General features: G+C 40.0%; 1 protein-coding gene across 1 annotated transcript in view; it reads right to left on the bottom strand.

Annotated features, from left to right (window-relative positions):
* Pcnx4 (pecanex 4) overlaps nt 1-13,222 on the bottom strand; it is a 29,571-nt gene extending 16,349 nt beyond the window's left edge. Inside the window, exons 1-2 of the mRNA XM_051195980.1 lie at nt 13,043-13,222; nt 6,432-7,172 (exon numbers count right to left, since the gene is read on the bottom strand). Coding sequence (XP_051051937.1) covers nt 6,432-7,129 — 698 coding nt within the window. The 5' untranslated portion in view covers nt 7,130-7,172; nt 13,043-13,222. The remainder of the gene's footprint in view (nt 1-6,431; nt 7,173-13,042) is intronic.
* Between the last annotated feature and the right edge of the window lie 5,376 nt (nt 13,223-18,598).

The raw sequence follows: 18,598 nt of genomic DNA, 5'->3' as shown, positions 1-18,598 counted from the left end.
TTCAAGTATGCAAAGAAAGAAACCAATGTAGCCATCTGTAATACTGAATAAATGAGGCCAGAACACATTACATTCTCCCTCTAAATCTACAATGGCTGCAGTCCTACCAATGATTCTTTGGACTTTATGACTGCAAGTAACTTTGGAAAGCCAAAGCTGTAGCAACATGCACTTTTCAGCAGCTCCTTTCTTCTCTCTGTCACTGTCCTTCTCATAGGTCTCAGAATCTGAAGTCACTATAGATGACAGCAGTGTGCAGCTTAGGTTATGACAGGTCACTGGGGACTTAATATCATTAATAGTACTCTTCTATTTTAGACCAGCAATGTTGTTTAAGACATATTTGTATAAGACAGGACAGGCCCTCTTCAAACGGGGAAACTGATACTCAGTAAAACAAAACAGATTCGAAGGGTTTAGTAAAAATTCGATACATTCGAAAACATTCTCAACCTATTGTTAATTTTTCATAATGAACTTAATCAAACACTATGTCATGGGGCTGACATGGGTGGCAGTACTAATGGGATACCAGAGACTTTCAAGAGAAAAACCAAGACCCAGACTTACAGCAGAATCGCACTCGACAGCTGAGCTGTTGAGAATCGAGGACAACGGTTGGCCATACTTCAGCTTTAAGAGTTCACAGTCTGCATCTATGGCTGTAACAGTGTTCTACATGTATTTGCACATGGGCATGCCTGGCCTATGCTAGTCACCACATAGCTTCACACTGTATGCTCTTTCAAATTGTAAGCAGGGAACAAATGAGCACAGGGTTAATATGTGGCGCTAAATTAAAGGTCACTCTTCCTAGTGGTGGAATCTGAAATAAATAACTCCATTCTGAGGAGAAAGGTCCAATCAACAAAAAGAACTAAGCAACACATAGCAACCTCCGGGTGGTAAAGGACAACCTTCCTCTCCAAAATATCCTCAAGAGGGGAACTTCACGAGAACAACCCAGTTCAGGAAGTGTTTTACAAAATAAAAGCTCTATTTTGAGATCTTTTTCTTCTTAATAAGCAACATCTTAGCAACAGTATTTATCAGATATTAAGACAAATATGAGGACATTACATAAGTATAAACATATAATTAAATTAGCCAAATACTGGTTACTTTGCTTCATCTATAATTTGACCTTCAAAAGATGATTACTGTAGCAAATTACTTTATATGAGAAAATATTTAATATTTCTGATAATATAACAAAAAATTTCTTAGGATTAAAAAAATCAGGTGTTAAAAAAAGATTTGAAAATTAAAAACTATAAAAAAATTTTCAAATTTTATATATCTGAAGATCTACATGCCAAGAAATGAACCTCGCCCATACAGTGGCTAAGAGGGTATAAATGTATATCATTTCTGCAGGTAAATCTCGTCTCTGAGCTTAAGCACTTGCTTTTCATAATATAAAATCCATAGAAAGCCATTTGCCCTTATCATAACACAACTGTACTCCACAGAGTGGGGGAGAGAAAAAGTTATGGGCTGCATCTCTTCATGCACTTTGGTATACACACTTTGTACACAGGTTAGCTGTGTCATACCTACCAATCAAAGACTTGGTGTCTTTGTTATCTCTAAGATATTTTCTAAAAATGAAATGAAAAGTTAACTGTCCGGCATTAAAACTGTCATTTTTATTAAAAAAACAAAACAAACAAAACAAAAAAACCAAAAAAGAAATGTGAGATTTTCTTTGTCTCATGTTTTAGTCACAGACTTAAAAAAAAAAAAAAAAGCCTTGTAATTATGAAACCTTTAAACATTTAAAACAGTACATTAAATCCAACAAGAATTTAGTAAGAAATGTTATATACTTCTATTTATAGATAAATTATGCTGTTTTAAAGAAAATACAATAAAAAAAAACTTAGGACTCTTTAAAATGCTAGAATACAGTAGGCATTAGTTTCTGACTTCTGAAATTAAATAATGGGATAGGAATTCACACATTTGTATTCTGACTCAGGAGGTGTTAATTCCATAGATGCAAGGAGAAAGGCCACTGATCCAAATATGGCCCAATTCATTAAAAAAAGGCTTTATTCATGTACACAGGCTGTTGCTCCCTATGGCAGGGTTCAAGAGATCAGCACTGTGTTGGGGGGAAGATAAGGTTTTTATAGCTCAGGAGTAGGGAGTTTCCCAAAGGAGCATTTGGCAGGCACATAAGTGGGGTCACAGAAGCAGAACATAAACATAAGTCATAAAAACCTTTACTTCATAAGGTTTATAAGGTTGCCATTTCCTAGAACAGGCACTACAAAACTATTTGTATTTAAGGTTACAAGTGAAGCACAGCACAGTCCTTAAGAAACAGATTTACTCACAGACAGGAGTGAGCCCAGTTTGTCTTTACTATAAGATGGCTTTTGAGCCTAAGATGGAGGCAGACTGGTTCACCAGAGGCAGAGGCAAGAATATTTCTGGGAGTTTGAGGCCAGCCTGGTCTACATAGCAAGTTCCAGGGTAACCAGAATTACTTTGAGAGACTGTTTCAAAAATGAAAAACAAAATAACAAAAATACATTCTAAAATTCTGAGTCTTATAAACTTGGATTTTTAAAAAAAGGTTGTACACATGCATTCCATTTTATAGCTAACTTTTAAAAACCAAGCTTTATGGTGCTAGAAACCAACTAAAGGTCCCACTTGTGCTTCCTTAAGTTGGATGAAGAACTGCACAAGTCTCAAACTGTTCTCTGATCTATAAATGTAGACCAACAGTTAAGGACATCGGAGGTCAATTTCAGCACACAAATTGTTCTTGTATTTTCAAATGTCAACTTAATTCAGTTCCTCATCGTACAATACAATAGTGTGTGTGGCTTAAAATAATAGAGATTTATATTCTAAAAGCTGAGAAAGCAGAGGGTGCTGGAAGGCACAGTGAAAATGACATCGGGAACTCTTCCACACACTACAGATGAAGCAGCTCTGCCTTGCCCCTTCTTCTGAGGGGGCTCACTCCATCAGACCAGGTTGCATGTTCTGATGGTCACCCTCAAAGGCCTTACTCCTAATTGCATTACATTTAGGGTTGTGCAACACACAACTCAGTCTACATTTCGCACCTGACCAGTCCACAACATAGATCCTTTTTGGATGAAACATTGAGGACATGACTGCTCCAAGGATAAGGAGAAGGTTTATTGTAGATATGAGGAAATAAACAGCCAGAGGTATCTGGAATAGTCTAGATGAAACTGGGCCATGAGAGGACGGGGGTGTGGGAGAATGAGAGAGTGAGAGAGAAGAGGAGAGGAGGCCACAAGAGGAACCAGGAGCCAAGAGGTGAAAAGAACCAATAGGCACATAGCCAAAATGGCTGAGTTATGCAGGGAAGAGAACTGAAGCTCAGGGGCTGGAGAGGTTTAGGATAGGGAACTGGGATATGCCAGCCAGGATGACTCTGTAACAGGTACCTGTGATGCTGAGAGCCTGGCAGCTTGCACATGCTGATTTGTGAAACTGCCACCTCAGCTAGCCATTTGTCCTGAGTTTCTTTGAGACCTCACACTTCTCATAGACACAAATACATTTTTGTACCAATGGTCGCCAAAGTCTTAACTTTTTCTAGCCTTAATTCTAAAACTGCCCTAGATGCCTAACCTTGTCTATGTACCACCTACATTAGCAAATGGTGACACTCAAGGTACAATCCATCCATTCTATTCCAACTGTGATTCTGAAGAATTAAGTCGAATGCTTTTCACATTGGGTGGTGATGCAGGCTAGGACAAACACTCAATGCCAAATGGTGAAAAGGAAAAGGAATAGACAACTGGGCCCAAGGAAGTTCTAACACAGCGAGACAAATGGCGTCACCTTTTAGCTTGGGAGGAATCCTCTCTGGTTCTGTACTTTGCCTTCTCACTCACACCCTGGAGTGAGTGGCTGTAGCTTGCATAGATCCATGCATAGACCATTCTCTTTGCTCTAGGGACCCACCCTACCTGCCTGGCTAGAGACAGAGGCTATTTGGCCTGAAACCAAAACAGTGGTCCTGGGGATGTTGGAGTCACTCTGGCCATCATTTTCCCCTGCACTCCAACACTGCACATTCACAGTTGAATAACTCTGTCAATCTATGCTGCACAATCTACGTTCAGGAGCTTTCTTTCAGTTCATCACCATGTTTCCATCGCTTTAATTCAAAGCAGCTGCTTCTGGGGATGCAATCAGTACTTACTGACTTGACCGAGAGGCGCTGCGGCCTCCTGCTAACCTTCTCTCAGAATTTGTTATAAAGTAGATCAAGAAGTTTCCAAATTTCAAGTTCTGGTTCTTTTTTCCTGATTAACGTTTTCTTCACCTCTCTCCTTCTGCATTCTAAAGTATGCAGTCAGGATGAATAATATTTCTTTTCATGTATGTTTAAAAATTTCCTTTCTCAAATATCCCATTATGTCACAAGTTCTACCTTCCACGAAACATGGGCAATTGGCCAAGTTCTTTGCCAATTTACATATTTAAAAAAAAGGTTACTTTTCTTCTGGTTTCCAAGAATATGTACCCCATTTCCACCTACAATCCCTTTATGTCTCAATTTCTAGACTGTACACCCCAAATCTGCCCACTTATGTAACCTCCGTTTTCTGTTTAGGTATTTGTTATACCAACCCTCCACTTCCTTTGTCGATTTGGGCTGCTACAACAAAATATCATAGACTGGGCAACCTAAACAACAGAGTTGTGCTTTCCTGTACTTTCAGAGTTGGAAGTCAAAATCAGCGTGCCAGAGAGGTAGTGTGGTGAGGGCTCCTTTCCTGGCTTATTGATGGCTACCGCTGTCTCTCAGGTGATGGCGAGATCAAGCCCTCCCATGTATCTTTCAAAGGTACCAGTTCTATCAGACCAAAGTTCACCTTCATGACATCATCTTTCAAAGGCTCCATCATGCATTTGCTCCATCACACATCTGTGCATTTCTACCTGTCCACTCATTTGGTAAAGAGAAAGCTTTGATCTATAGAAACCAGATTTGGAAAAGACAAACACAAGGAGTATCAAGCAGTTTTGTAAACTGTTTGCTTTAAAATAGTTCCCACTTTTTCCTTCTAGAACTAATCTAAACACCATCATTCTGTCTACATTTTAGTGTTACTACAAAAATTAGAAGTTTCCTACTCATTAAATTTGCTCTTTATATAATAGTAAGTATAGGGTAAAAGGGCCAGCCAAAGGAACCCACCTTGGCCCTGGAACCAGAGCCGATGAAAGAAATATGACCTGGCCCCAAAATTAGAGCAAAAAAGCAAAAGCAAAAACAAAAGCAAAAGCAAAAAGAGAAAAAAGAAAAAGAAAAAGAAAAAAATAAGCAAAGAAACACAGTTTGGACCTGAAACCAGAGCCAACTCTTTCCCTGACCAACTGAAACATGAAACCAACCAATTGCTCTGCGGGAAACCAACCAATCCCTGAACACACTGAACCTGAACTCAGAGCCAGTGAAAGTAACACACCCTTGATCTGAAACCTGAGCCAGTGAAAGAAACACTGAACCCAGAAACAAAGAAACAAAGAAAAACACCCTGAGATTCTGAAACCAGAGCCAAAGAAATAAATACACTTTGGCTCTACATCCAGAGTCAGTGAAAGAAATATGCCATAGCCCTGAAACTAGAGCAAAGACAGCTAAAAAGGGCAGGAGTCAGCTCTGCCTTGACCAACTAAACTAACTGATCCCTGAGCAGAAATCTCCCTGGGTAAATCCCGTCAGGGTACCTTATCCAGTGTTCAGAGCTGACCTATTGCAGCTGCAGCCTCCAGAGCTGTAACACCAACACTCCCTTGCAGTAAGTGCATAAATCCTAAAATATCCTCTTCCTCCTTTAAAGTCTTACCTCTTTCCCTGGTTATCACATTAAAAGAAAATAGTCTTGATTTAAAGTGAAGTACGGGACTCAAAAAATTATGTCTGTCTTGAAAGACAGAATTTTTCTCTGTAGCCCTGGCTGTCCTGGAACTCTGTAGACCCAAACTTAGAGATCCATCTGCCTCTGCTTCTTGAGTTGGGGTTAAAGGCATGTGCCACCACCACCCAGCAAAATTATGTTCCAGCACTTGGGAGACAGAGGCAGGTGGATCTTTGCCTGTTTGAGGCCAGCCTAGTCTTCAGAGCAAATGCCAGGACAGGCTGCAAAGTTACAGAAAAACCCTATCTCAAATAACAAAAACAAAAATACTTTTGTTATGTTTTGATTCTAAAGTAATTTTTTAGCTTTATATTCATATTTATAATATGAATATTTTATAGAGATCATTCCTAAAAGATTAATCATGAAAATAACCTAAGTATTAATGATTTTGTCTAAATTTTTAATTCACTGACTCATCATTTGTAAATACTAATTAAAGTTCTCTTGCCAGGTACACTTAGAAACAAAGCAAGTTACTAAGTATTCTGTAAGCTTTACCTGTGTGCAAGGTCCACAGAAACAAAGAAAAGAATATAAAGTGGTCGCATGAGAGGAGTGATTTCGTAAGTATCCTGGGTCTGAAATGTGGCAGTCTCTGTGGCAGTGTTTACAATTAGTGAGTACTCTCCTATGCAGAGTGTTATCCATCCAAAAACAAAAAGCGCAGAAGTTGCCCAGGGGCTGCCATACAGCAAGGTTATTCTGTTTGGGAGCAGATACCATGTTCCAAGGCCACACACCATTCCCGCAAGAACAGAATGAAAAACTGTATTGGCTACGTATTTTTTGCCAGGAATCAGAAATTTGATGGTCTCAGCACCAGTACAACTTGTAAATTCATGTTCATCCTCCTCTGCTAAGATATCTCTGACTATCATCCTTTTGACCACCACCGATTTGCTCTTGGCGTACACACTCATGAGCTGGATGACAGCTGCAGTGATCACCATTAGTCCTCCAGAGAGAGCTGCTGCTGAGTAGTCCCTCAGGATGTCCAGCTGGTACAGAAGCGTTCCTGTTCCACCTAAGGCCCATGGCATCAGGAAAAGGACAATCTGATTAACATATATGTAAGGAGGGGCGCAGTAGCCTAATTTGAGTCGAGGGCCTCCAAGAACAGTCTGTGGAAAACGCTTCAGCAGGAAGTCCTGTTTGTAATCATTTAGCAGAGGAACATCTGGACTCATACTTCCCATTCAGGATTACCGAAAGTCACATCTTTTTCATAACCAGCAGTATCTATGAAAAAGAAAAGACAAATTACTATTTGAAAATATAACACTTCTACTTGACCTCCTTAGTTCCTTTATAGGCAGGATTCTAACCTTGATTCTTTCTCAACCTTCACAATATAATTGGCATTAAGTTTTTTCTCTTCCCATAATAATCACGCTAACTTATTTTCTTAAGAAATGGTATTCTTGGGCTTCCAGGTGGTGTGAAATGCCTTTAATCCCAGCACTCAGGAGGCAGAGGCAGTTGAATCTCTGAGTTTGAGATAGCCTGGACTACAGAGTTAGTTCCAGGACAGCCAGGGCTACACAGAGAATCTCTGTCTTGGTTATTTCTATTCAAAGGTCATAAAAAGCTTATGTGTCAAGTGCAGTGAATTCTATTTACTTTTCCTCAACTGCTTATTCTGAAAGTAAAACAGAATTAAACAACAAAACCAGTTGCTTGATATAAGATCACCTAGAAAAATATTATTTCAGTGGATCATCTGTTAGTTTAGAAAACTTAAATACCTTAAAATAGCCCTTTAAACTAGTCCAGCTAATCTGTGACAGCCAACACCTGTTTGCCACAGTTAGATGCTCTTTAAACTGTAAATATCTGGCTTCTTTCACCTTTAGTCAACTGTCCTGCAGCTTTTACTTATGTAGCAGCCTGGTATATTCACAAGGTAACAGCACAGCAGAGTGATTCTGTAGTGATCTGAATGAAAATGGCTCCAGTAGGCCATTAGGAGGTGTGGTCTTGGAGTAGGTGTGGCCTTATTGGAGGAAGTATGTCACTGGGGGTGGGTTTTGAAGTTTCAGATGCTCAAGCCAGACCAGTGTCACTCTTCCTGTTGCCTGCTGACCCAGATACAGAATCTTCTGTTTCTCTCCAGCACTAAGTTGGCCTACATGCCACCATACTCCCCACTATGACCATAATGGATTAAACCTCTGAACCTTTAAGACAGCCCCAAAGGAATCTTTTCCTTTATGAGAACTGCTGTGGTCACGTCTCTTCCCAGTAATAGAAATCTTACCTGTGACAGAAATCAGAGACTGGAGTATTGCTGTGATAGGCCTGACCATGTTTTTGCCAGGAGGAATATGGACCGCTTTGGACTAGAAAAGTGACTTGACACTTTAAGCGGGACTTAATGGGACTTACTAGTAGGAGCATGGAAGATAGCGGTGCTGAGGGCGATTTGAATTGTGGGGCCCTGGTAAAGAGTGGTGGGATACCTGGAAGGAAAGGCACTAATGGAGTGAAAGCAGCTCAGGAGAAAGAAATGTGTTGAGGTCAACAAAGCTGAAAGGAGTCGAGAGCTTTGAAGAGCATTTGACACCAAACGTAGAGATGCAGAGTTTGGAGTTTGCCTAGCTGGTTTTTGGTCTTGTTTTAGTCCAGTGTTTCCTCGTTATGTTCCCTTTCCTCCCTTTTAGGATGGTAATGTATATCCCATGCCATTATATGGACATATGTGACATGCCTTTTCACTTTGATTTTTACTGGGATCATAGTTAAAAGACTGATGAGCCTCAGAAGAGACTTTGAACTTTGGCTTTTTACATAGTCATGATACTGTGACAGACTACGGGGACTTCTGAAGTTGGATTATGTATGGCTACAAGCCTGTGGGGGCCAGGGAGTAGAATGTGGTGATCTGAATGAAAATGGCCCTCATAGGCCCATAAGAAGGAGCACTATTGGGAGGTGTAGCTTTGCTGTAGGAGGAGTGGCCTTGTTGGAGCAAGTTTGTCACTGGGAGTGGGCTGTGAGGTTTCAGACAGTTAAGCCAGACCCAGTGTCATTCTCTCTTCTGCCACCTTCCATAGGACTCTCAGTTCCTCTCCAGCACCATGTCTGTCAGCATGCTGTCGTGCTACCCACCATGATGACAATGAACTAAGCCTCTGAACTGTGAGTGAGCCACCCCAATTAAATGTTTTCCTTTATAAGAGTTGCCATGGTCATGGCATCTATTCAAAGCAATAGAACGCTAAGATAGGAATCTTAATAAAGTGCTTTTTGCACTTTTCCCTCTATAAAAGCTTATCTGCCTCAGTGACGTTAAGCTCGGTGTTCTGAAATAGTCTCCTAGTGTCACAGGGTCAGAAGGCCACCTTCCCACAGATGGGATACACGTGTCAGCATGAGTTATGTATGGCAGATACCATTAGTCAAGAAAACGAGCCTCATTGGATGGTCCGGATTTTAAAGCTTGAAGTACCTAAGTTTTCTCCATGGAATTAAGAAAACTCTCCTCTTACCCCATGAGAGATGTCAGGAAACAAGACAGAGAAAGGGAGACAGACGAGTGATATCACTTAAAGCTGATTATTTATGATAGTAGCCATATTCATTTTCCTCCTAGCAGTTCTGAACCTTTTGGAATAATCGAATGTCAACAGAGAAATATGGAAAGACACTTAAAGTAAAATTAATAAATTGTTGATGGCATTTGTATTAAAAAATATACATATCTATGTATTAGAAAGCTGGGCATCACTTGCATACATATTAAAAGTTAGATAAGGATGCTAAGTAAACTATTTTATAACATTTTCTACTTCTTCAAATTACTAACCGTCCCCCACAGCTCTCAATCCCATGTCCTGTGAGCATCTCCTGTGCTTTTCCTCCTAGATGTCTCTTCTCATGTCCTTTGCCTACAATGTCCTCCTTTACTTCCTCTAGTCAGTAATTTTAGTCAGCTTTCATTACTCAACCTAATCATTTCTAAAACTTCTGGGAAGCACTTAAAACAGCTTGTTCTGTAGCACTCATAATCTTGGAGTAGGCTCTCATGTTGTTCAGATCTTCACATGTTATCTGCACATATGTATTCCTCTTCTTTACTAGCAATATGTTATTTGTAGCAAGGGACCAAATCTTGAGATTCGTTTGATTCCTCAAACTCAGCAGAATACCTTGCTATGCAGAAGCATGTAGTATGCTAAAAGTATAGCTTAAGTAAGATGGGTCAAGTTGAAAAACAAGATACCTTCCTATTTTAAGGGAGGAATGCAGAGTTTAACAATTTTGAGCCTTTTTGCCTGTATTTTGTTCCAATTAAAACTATAAACAGCTTGTCACATTTTTGGAACATGGAAGGTGTCTCCATTTATCTTTATTATGGAATAAATTGTGATGGCTATTGATATTTTTGGTTCAGGGAAGACTGCCTAAGAAGGGTATCCCAAAATAACAAATGAACAACAGAATGGAATATGAGGGGTATAACACAGCTAGTTTTCTCTTGTGGGTAAGGAAATGGCAGGAGTAAGATGTTAGGAAAAAAAAAAAAAAACAATTTTAATCCCTTCTTTGTATTATAGCTTAATCTCCACATCAAGAAAGTGAAGACTTCATACTGAGAAAGAAGTCAAGGAGAAATGGCATACAGATGCACCCAAAGAAAAGAAAAATTATGAAACCTGATAGGCAGAATGTCAGACATAAAAATTGATTTAAATCTTAGATATTTTAAAATAAGATTATAAAGATTTTAAAAATTGATGTCTATTTCCAAACAATTCATTATGATCACTATGGGAAAAAGTATATACTAAGCAGGTCCAGTTAACTTCAAACATTCATTCTAGAACATAAAAGTTTAAAGAGATTTAAGGATTTAAAATATTTTTTTGAGGTACCACCAATTACATTTATGTGGAGAAATATTCTAAATGCCAACCTGAATTATGTATAAATATAATCAGAACAACTAAACTCATTCCCTGGAAACAATCTGGCATGTGCTTCTGAAGGACTGTTGGTCTCTGGAGGGACAGATAACGTTTTCATGGTCTCTCCTTCTAGTATGCTCAAATAAAAATAGTGCAAGTCTGAGGAAGCAAAACTGTGATGAAGATGGCACCACAACACTGATTTAGGCCATATGTTCTCTTCATATGCTACTCTGAAAGCAAGCCAACAAACAGACTCGGAGATGTTGCTGTATTTGAAATCTGAGTCACAAAATTCCCACAGGGGTAAAAAAATGGTACAAACTGGCAATCTGCTATGAGGGAATTCTTAGTTACCAAAAGCACAACTCATCAATCATATGATAGTGACTAAAATCCCTTGAAACAAAGAAAAACACAACAAAAAGTAGTAGTTTGAATACATATATGCACATGCACATACATTTATCTAAGGCCAGAAGAAAGAAATTTCTAGATAGTACTTTTGGCAATTGTCTGGATTTTATTTAGGTTTATTTTTTAAAACGTGTTATTACTATTATTCTATGAATACAGTGTACTCATCCTTGTTCCTACAATATATGTCATAAAATTTGAAAGAAAATATACCACAGGTTTACTTTTTCAAACACCATTGCATTTACTTATTTTCAGAACAATACTCTGTGACCCATGCCACTGTACTCAAAACCCTAAAACAACACAATTCTCCATTTCTTAGATAAAAGTCACTTGTTACCACTAGAGCAGTTCTAGAAGTACACAGATGTGGAGATCGTAAAGTGTTGAGTGCACCTGCTCGAATCCACAGATACAATGCCAGCTGCCACTCCAATTCTGTACATTACTCTAGGGATCTTAACGAAATGACACATCATGAACAGACAACTAAATTCTTCAAGAGCCTTTGAAAAGACATTTGATGTGTATGTATAACACACACATAGTGCACGCTGTGGCTCACAAAGCATGTCTTGCTTTCTCCCCCATCCACCATGGAAAGGAAATTAGTTCAAGCGCCTGAAGAGTCAACATATCTGTTTGAACCTATGGCATTTATTAAGACCTTAGCAAGGTCTTTGGAGAGTTTTTTTTTTTTTTTTTTTTTTTTTTTTTTTGCTTGTGTTTTTATTTTGCCCCCCCCCCGGAGTAAATCTATAGGAGTGGTCCATAAAAATAACCACAAGCAAAGTGGCACAGATCTCTAATTTCTGCTATTCAGGAGGCTAATGCATGAGGATGTCAGGTTCAAGGCCAGCCTGGGTAATATTGAAACCAGTTTCACATTTTTGAAATGTAAAAAAGAGCACTTACCATGCATGTATGGCACCTTAGTACCCTATCCCCTCCACCTGGGGAGACCAGGCAGTTCAAATGGGCAATGCCTCACAAGTAGTATAATGAGTTGTCTGTTCTCCTTTATTTTTCCCAATGTACAACACCAAAATATAAGTTAACAGCTGTCTTAGTTAAGGTTGCTATTGTGGGGATGAAACACTAAAGCAATTTGGGGAGAAAAGAGTTTATCTGGTTTACACTTTCATATTGCTCTTTGTCATGGAAGGAACTCAGGCCAGGAACTCAAACAAGGAAGGAACCTGGAGGCAGGAGCTGATACAGTGAAAAAAGAAGAGGCACAGATCAGATCATCTGGAGGCCTAATATATAACAAACGGGAATGGGATTCATTTACGTAAATTCTGGTCTTTGACACCCAAAGGATTATATGGAGACAGAAAAACCTGACAAACAAGCTATACATATCCAGGTGGCCAAGAATGAACAATTTGGGGCAGGAGGGTTTGAGATGGGGAAAAAAACAAAAAAACAAAAACAAACAAAAAACCTCAAGAAATAGTAAACTCTACATAAGGGGCACAGACCTTGGTCTTGATTAGGGTAACAAGCTCATCCCTACCACACTCCATTTCACAAAGGCCTCTCAGAAAGAAAAAGCAGCTCCACGGGGTGCAAAACATCCTGTCCAGTTGAAACCCACCACGGGTCTATCAAATCAGTTCACCCCGAACTTAACAAAGAGCAATGGTTGCATTTAAAAGCTTTGAAGCAGAGATCAGAAGACGTTTGTTGTGGAAATAAAAGCTCAAAGAACCGGGTAAGTATCCACGCTGGAAACTAAGGCAGCAACGAAGCCCCAGGTGGGTCTGGGACGGGCATTACCTGGAGTCACCCGAGGGGAGGGGCGACGCGAGGGCGTCCCGGGACCACATCTAACCCTGGGGAGGTCAGTTGGGAGCTCCCGCCCCACGATGGATGCCGCAGCACCAGCAGCTGACCCGGGGCCTCTAGGACCGCTCGCGTTTCCATGGCTAACATCAACTGCGCTCGCGCCTCCCAGGAGGCAGTGCGCACGCGCGCTTGGAGGCGGGGCTGTGCGTCTCGCTCCGCCCCCGTCGCCATGACCCCGCGGGAGGAGGGTTCTGTGCGCCGCGCGGCAGAGCCGGATGGGCTGTGTTTTCTCCGCGCTGGGCCCGGCCATCCTAGAGCTGTTGGCTTCGACAGCCACTCAGGTTCTTGAACATCCGAAGCACCACTTCTGAGCTCCGGCCCGGCCTCGCTCAGACTCCGGAACGTGGTTGCCTTGGTGACGAGACTACCTGCTCTGGCAACCTCCAGGCTGGATAGATGCTCGACTACCAATTTGGGAGCCTATCTGCTCCAAGATTGGCAGATCCAAGACTCAAGAATGTAATAGGAGTCCAGTCCGCTAGGGTCCCGAGACCTCTATTAATGACCACAGAACTAAAGCCATCCAACAACCTCGGGGTTCTGAATGCTTTTAAATGGTACCATGTGCCCCATTCTAAGATTTGAATACCCATGTTTTCTTGCACTACTAGATACTCCCTTCTTCTGTTTACAAAATGAAGGTTCATGACCCAGCAAGTCTTGGTACCATCTTACCAACTATAGGTGTCTACTTTTGTGTCACATATCGGCAATTCTCAAAACATTTCAAACTTAATGTGTATATTTGTTACATTCACGATCTCAATGCACACATTATCACTTTTTTTGTTTGTTTGTTTGTTTGACTTTTTGAGACAAAATTTCTCTGTGTTGTATAGCCCTGGCTGTCCTGGATCTCACTCAGTAGATCTGGCTGGCCGTGAACACACAGAGATCTCCTGCCTCTGCCTCCTGAGTGCTGGAGTGCTGAGATCAAAGGCATGCACCACCACCATCCTGCATGTTTTTACTCTTAATAGTTTAATACTTTGGGGGACATTATAAACTATATTCATCAATGACAGGTGGACCAAGGGCCAGGGACACAATCTGAGTTCTTTTCAGAGATCAAATTCAAATTCTTGAATTTGCCACAGGGGAGACAATTCAGGGTGGGCCTGTATGAATCAGGGTTGAGAGTTTGCTAATGATTTTATCGTACAGTACAGGGGTTAATAGCTGTGCTCAATGACAGGGTAAGACACAAAAGTGTGGGGACTTTTCACACAGTCACATATACGATTTTGGTGTTTTCTGAGTTTACATAGAAAGCTATGCTACGAATGTGGAGTGACATAAGGGTGTCCATTGGATCCAATTACAGCTGGTGGATTAAAAGGATGTTTTGAAAAATATGTTTATAGTTTTGTTTGTGAGATTCCCAGAACTTTTCAGATTTATATATTTTTGGAAAAGAATGAGGTCATAAATACTCAGGCTCTAAGCATGACTCATAGATATTTAAATATTCTTATTTGAAATGCTTCCCCAGAAAAAGGAGGATTGTCTCTCTAAAGGCAGTCTTAACAGGAAATTTTAACTCTGCTGGGATTTTTGCTTCCTGGGCTTTTTCACCTCAAATGTCAAAACAACTCTTTCAGCTTCTCAACACATATTAAAGTTCTATCTTATTATATTGTGGGTTGTTAAGTGCACCATAGCATTGTATCTTTAAAATACCCAACATTTGTATCTTAATTACAAAACACTTCCTTGGGGGCCTGGAGAGGTGACTCAACAGAATTCTTGACTCTCAGCTAGTAGAACTTCAGCCAGTCTCTGGAGTGAAAGACTTCTTTACTTACCATGCCCCCTTCTTTTTCCCTTTCTAGTTGTCTCAAACTTAACTGATAAATGTGTTCTTCAGAGTCATTGATTTCATTTTTCTTCTACTTCTCTAGCCTCTCTATTTCTTGAGACAAAACAGTATTGGATCTAAGCCAGTTAATAACTCTAGAATGATCTCTAAGTGTCCAAGTCAAGGGAAGAGCTGGATATCTATCACTTTAAAACAAAAGCCAGAATGACTAAGCATGGTGAGGCAGGCATGCCAAAAAAGCCAAGATAGGCTGAAAGCCAGGCCTCCTGGACCAACCAACCAAGTTGTGAATGAAAAATTCTTAAAGGAAATTATAAGTAATGCTATCATATAAGTAACACAGAGATAAAAAGAAACAACTGTTTACTGCTGGTGTGGAGAAAATCTTAGTGGTCTGGATGAAAAACCAAACCAATTACATTCTGTTCAATTCTATGAAGGCTGAGAGTAGTTAATGAAGTTACAGAAACAAAACTTGAAGCTAGAATAGGGTGATTCATGACGTTTAAAGAAGGAAGCTGTTTTTGTAACATGGCATGACAAGGGAAGGCTGCAAGGACTAATAGATCTTCTATAGGGAGTAACTTTGAAGATCTAGTTAAGATATTGAAGGTGGTCACACTAAACAGCCCATTTTAAGTTTAGAAGTAAAGCTTGGAGATGTGACCAAATTACTTTAATCGCATGGTGAAACTTCAATGATGAGGAGCTGCACCTTAGGAATAAGCAAGAGGAAGTAATTTTCGAAGACAAGACCCACTTGTGGAAAAGAAGCTAATGTGTTAAAATGACAACACCGTTTTAGAATATGTAAGTGTGCTTGATAAAGTAATAGCTAGATTTGAAAGAATAACTCCAATTCTGGAAGAAGTTCTACTGTGGTTAAAATGTTATCAAATAGCATCACACAAAACCTTATGTGAAAGGAATAAATCAGTGCAGAAAACATTGTTCTCTTAAGAAAATGCCCCAGCCACTCCAAGGCTTTAGTAGGCACCACTCTGAACCAATCAGCAGCCATCAGCATTGAGATAATCTACTAACAGATAACTCTGAAGGATCAGATGGTTATTAGCAATTTATTAACAAGAAAATATTTTACATTTTATTTTAATTTTAATTATGTGCTTATGTGTATTTCTGAGTATGAATTTTTGCATGTGAGTGTAGGCTTCTGCTGAGGCCAGAGGAGAGTGTTGTGTCCCCTGGCACGGGAGTTACAGGTAGGTCTTTGGCAGCTGTCCAGTATGGGTACTAATTGTGAGGAACTAAACCCAGATCCCCTAGAAGAGCAGCAAGCACTCTGAATTGCTCAGTAATCTCTCTGTTCCCCCAATGAAATATTTTGCAATTAAGATATGTATTTTGTTTATAGATACAATGCTATCATACACTTAACAAGCTATAATATAGTCAGATAAGTCTTTTATATGTACCAAGAAACTGAAGAAGCTTTGACTCTGTTTTGACATTTGATTTACTGAAGTGGGCCACGTACGGTAAAAGGGCCTGCCAAAGAAATACACTCTGACCCTGAAATCAGAGCCAGTGAAAGAAACACACCCTGAGCCTGAAATCAAAGCCAAAGAAACACACCCTGGTCCTGAAAACTGAGCCAAAAGTTTAAAAAGGGGGGACAAAACTCTTTGGCCCTGAAACCGGAGCTAAAGAAACACATTCTGTCAACCAACTCAGCACTAAACCAACCAATCCCTGAGCAGGAAACCAACCAATCCCAGAACACAAAATCCAGCCAATCTCTGAACTTGTTCAAACTCGGGATTGAAATCTGACCAGTTCCCACCCTGAAAATCTATAGCCTGGAAAATCTCTGCCCATAAGAAGCCCTATATAAGCCCTGGGTCTGTTCAGTTGGGAGCTGCCCTTTTCCACCCTGGAAAAGGCAGCCACTCTCCTGGATTCCTCCCTGTCAATAATGCTCTTGAATGAGTTTTGGGTGAAGGCTTTCTTTCATCGGAGTGGAGTGGAGCAGAGAAGCAATGTACTTCTCTGTTGGGAAACTCCCCTAGTGGGAGCAGAACAGAGAAGTAACAACTTTCCCTGAAGAAGCAGCAGACTGCTATATTTCTGTGGGGGTTTCTCCCTTAGAAGAATGAAGCAAAGAAGTCACAATTTTTCCCAGATCACAGAAGCAGCAGATATATCCGCTGGGAAACTCCCTTACTTACAAGGTAGGCTTTATATGTGTAATCTCTGTATCATATTTCTTTTTTTTTTCTATGAGTAGATTTATAGATGCATTCTTAGGATTGGAGAATGGCCATAACTGAAACATGTTACTAACGTGCTTGTTTAGTTAATAAAGGAAAAGTGCTTATGTTCCAACTGTCTTCTAAAAGCAGTGGATAACTTTGTGTGTGTGTGAGTGTAGCATTCACTTCAGATCTAGGAATCTTTACTTAAAACCCACTATTATTGTTAAAACTTTATCTAACCGTCAACATTCACTCGCTGATTCCCTAAGCTTATTCTGGACCCATCCTGGACCCATTCCAGGTTTGCAGTTGGGAGTTCTCAAGGTAGCTTCTAAGAGTTTTAACATCCATCTCAAGCGACTCATCATGCAAGGGAGCTCTGAAGCCAAGTTGTTGGTGTAAGGGAACTTGTGTTTTCTTGTGTGGTTTGATATTCTACCAGTTTCAAGTGGCTTGAAAACTGACTTTTTGGATCTTAACCCAAAAATTATAAATGGAAAATAATTTTCCCCCTGTAGCTTATATGGTAACTGAGCCTTTGGGCTTTCAGAACATTGTGGATCAAAATTTTGTATGGTGATAGCAAAAAAATAGATCAAGGTTTACTTTAAAAAGATAAAACACTTGTAGATGTAAATTGTAGCTCACTGAAAACATGTGGAAAAAAACTGTGATGTGCAAGTTGAAGACACAGTTTGAGAGATCGTAAGAAGAAAGAGCCCTGGCCACCCACAAGGCCCCCTCTGTGCTGGAGAAGGCAAGCTCCATCACCCCTAGTCAGAGTACCAAGTTAAGTATCTTTGAAATTGTAGCCACTACTAGGACACCACAGAACCAGGGAGCCTAGATCAGAACTCCGACAGCACCACTCACTGCTCATGTGATTTGGAGGTTGCTTCGTTTCTTCAGTCTACAGTCTCCATGTCTTATAAAATAGAGGCAATAGGTAATTTAACCCACAGAGGGTTAAGCAAATTGAGTTAACCATTTAGTAACTGGCAAAATTTAAGTATTTATTAAGGGTGAACTTCTGTGTTTTGTTTTTGTTTTCTTTTAAAGAAAGGACCTTTAAAATGTTCTTTATTCTCAGGAATACTCAATGTGACCCAACCTGTCTTTGTTGTTGAAATACCTGCTACTGACTCGTGTTATTGTTTTTCCAATCTCTCTAAATATTGAACTGTCTTACATTAAACTTAGTAGTATATGGCACAAAGCTGTTACCTACTATTTGTGAATGCAATAGCCATGCAATGGTTATTAAAGTAATGGTTCTTATTTGCCAGGAACCACACTGATTCTTGTAGCTAAAGAAGTCAAATAAAACAAAATGATTCCCAAGAGACTTACCAAAGTGTTTCTTGGGAGATGAACAATGACATGGTAGTTACAGGGATACAGAAGTAGGACAGGAAGTATCCTGAGAAAATAGAGGGTGGCTGTAGTTCACTT

Source organism: Phodopus roborovskii, unplaced genomic scaffold (genome assembly GCF_943737965.1).
Source record: "Phodopus roborovskii unplaced genomic scaffold, PHOROB, whole genome shotgun sequence".
Taxonomy (NCBI): domain Eukaryota; kingdom Metazoa; phylum Chordata; class Mammalia; order Rodentia; family Cricetidae; genus Phodopus; species Phodopus roborovskii.
The sequence above is the reverse complement of the archived record's forward strand: the minus strand, read 5'-3'. Positions and strand labels throughout refer to the sequence as shown.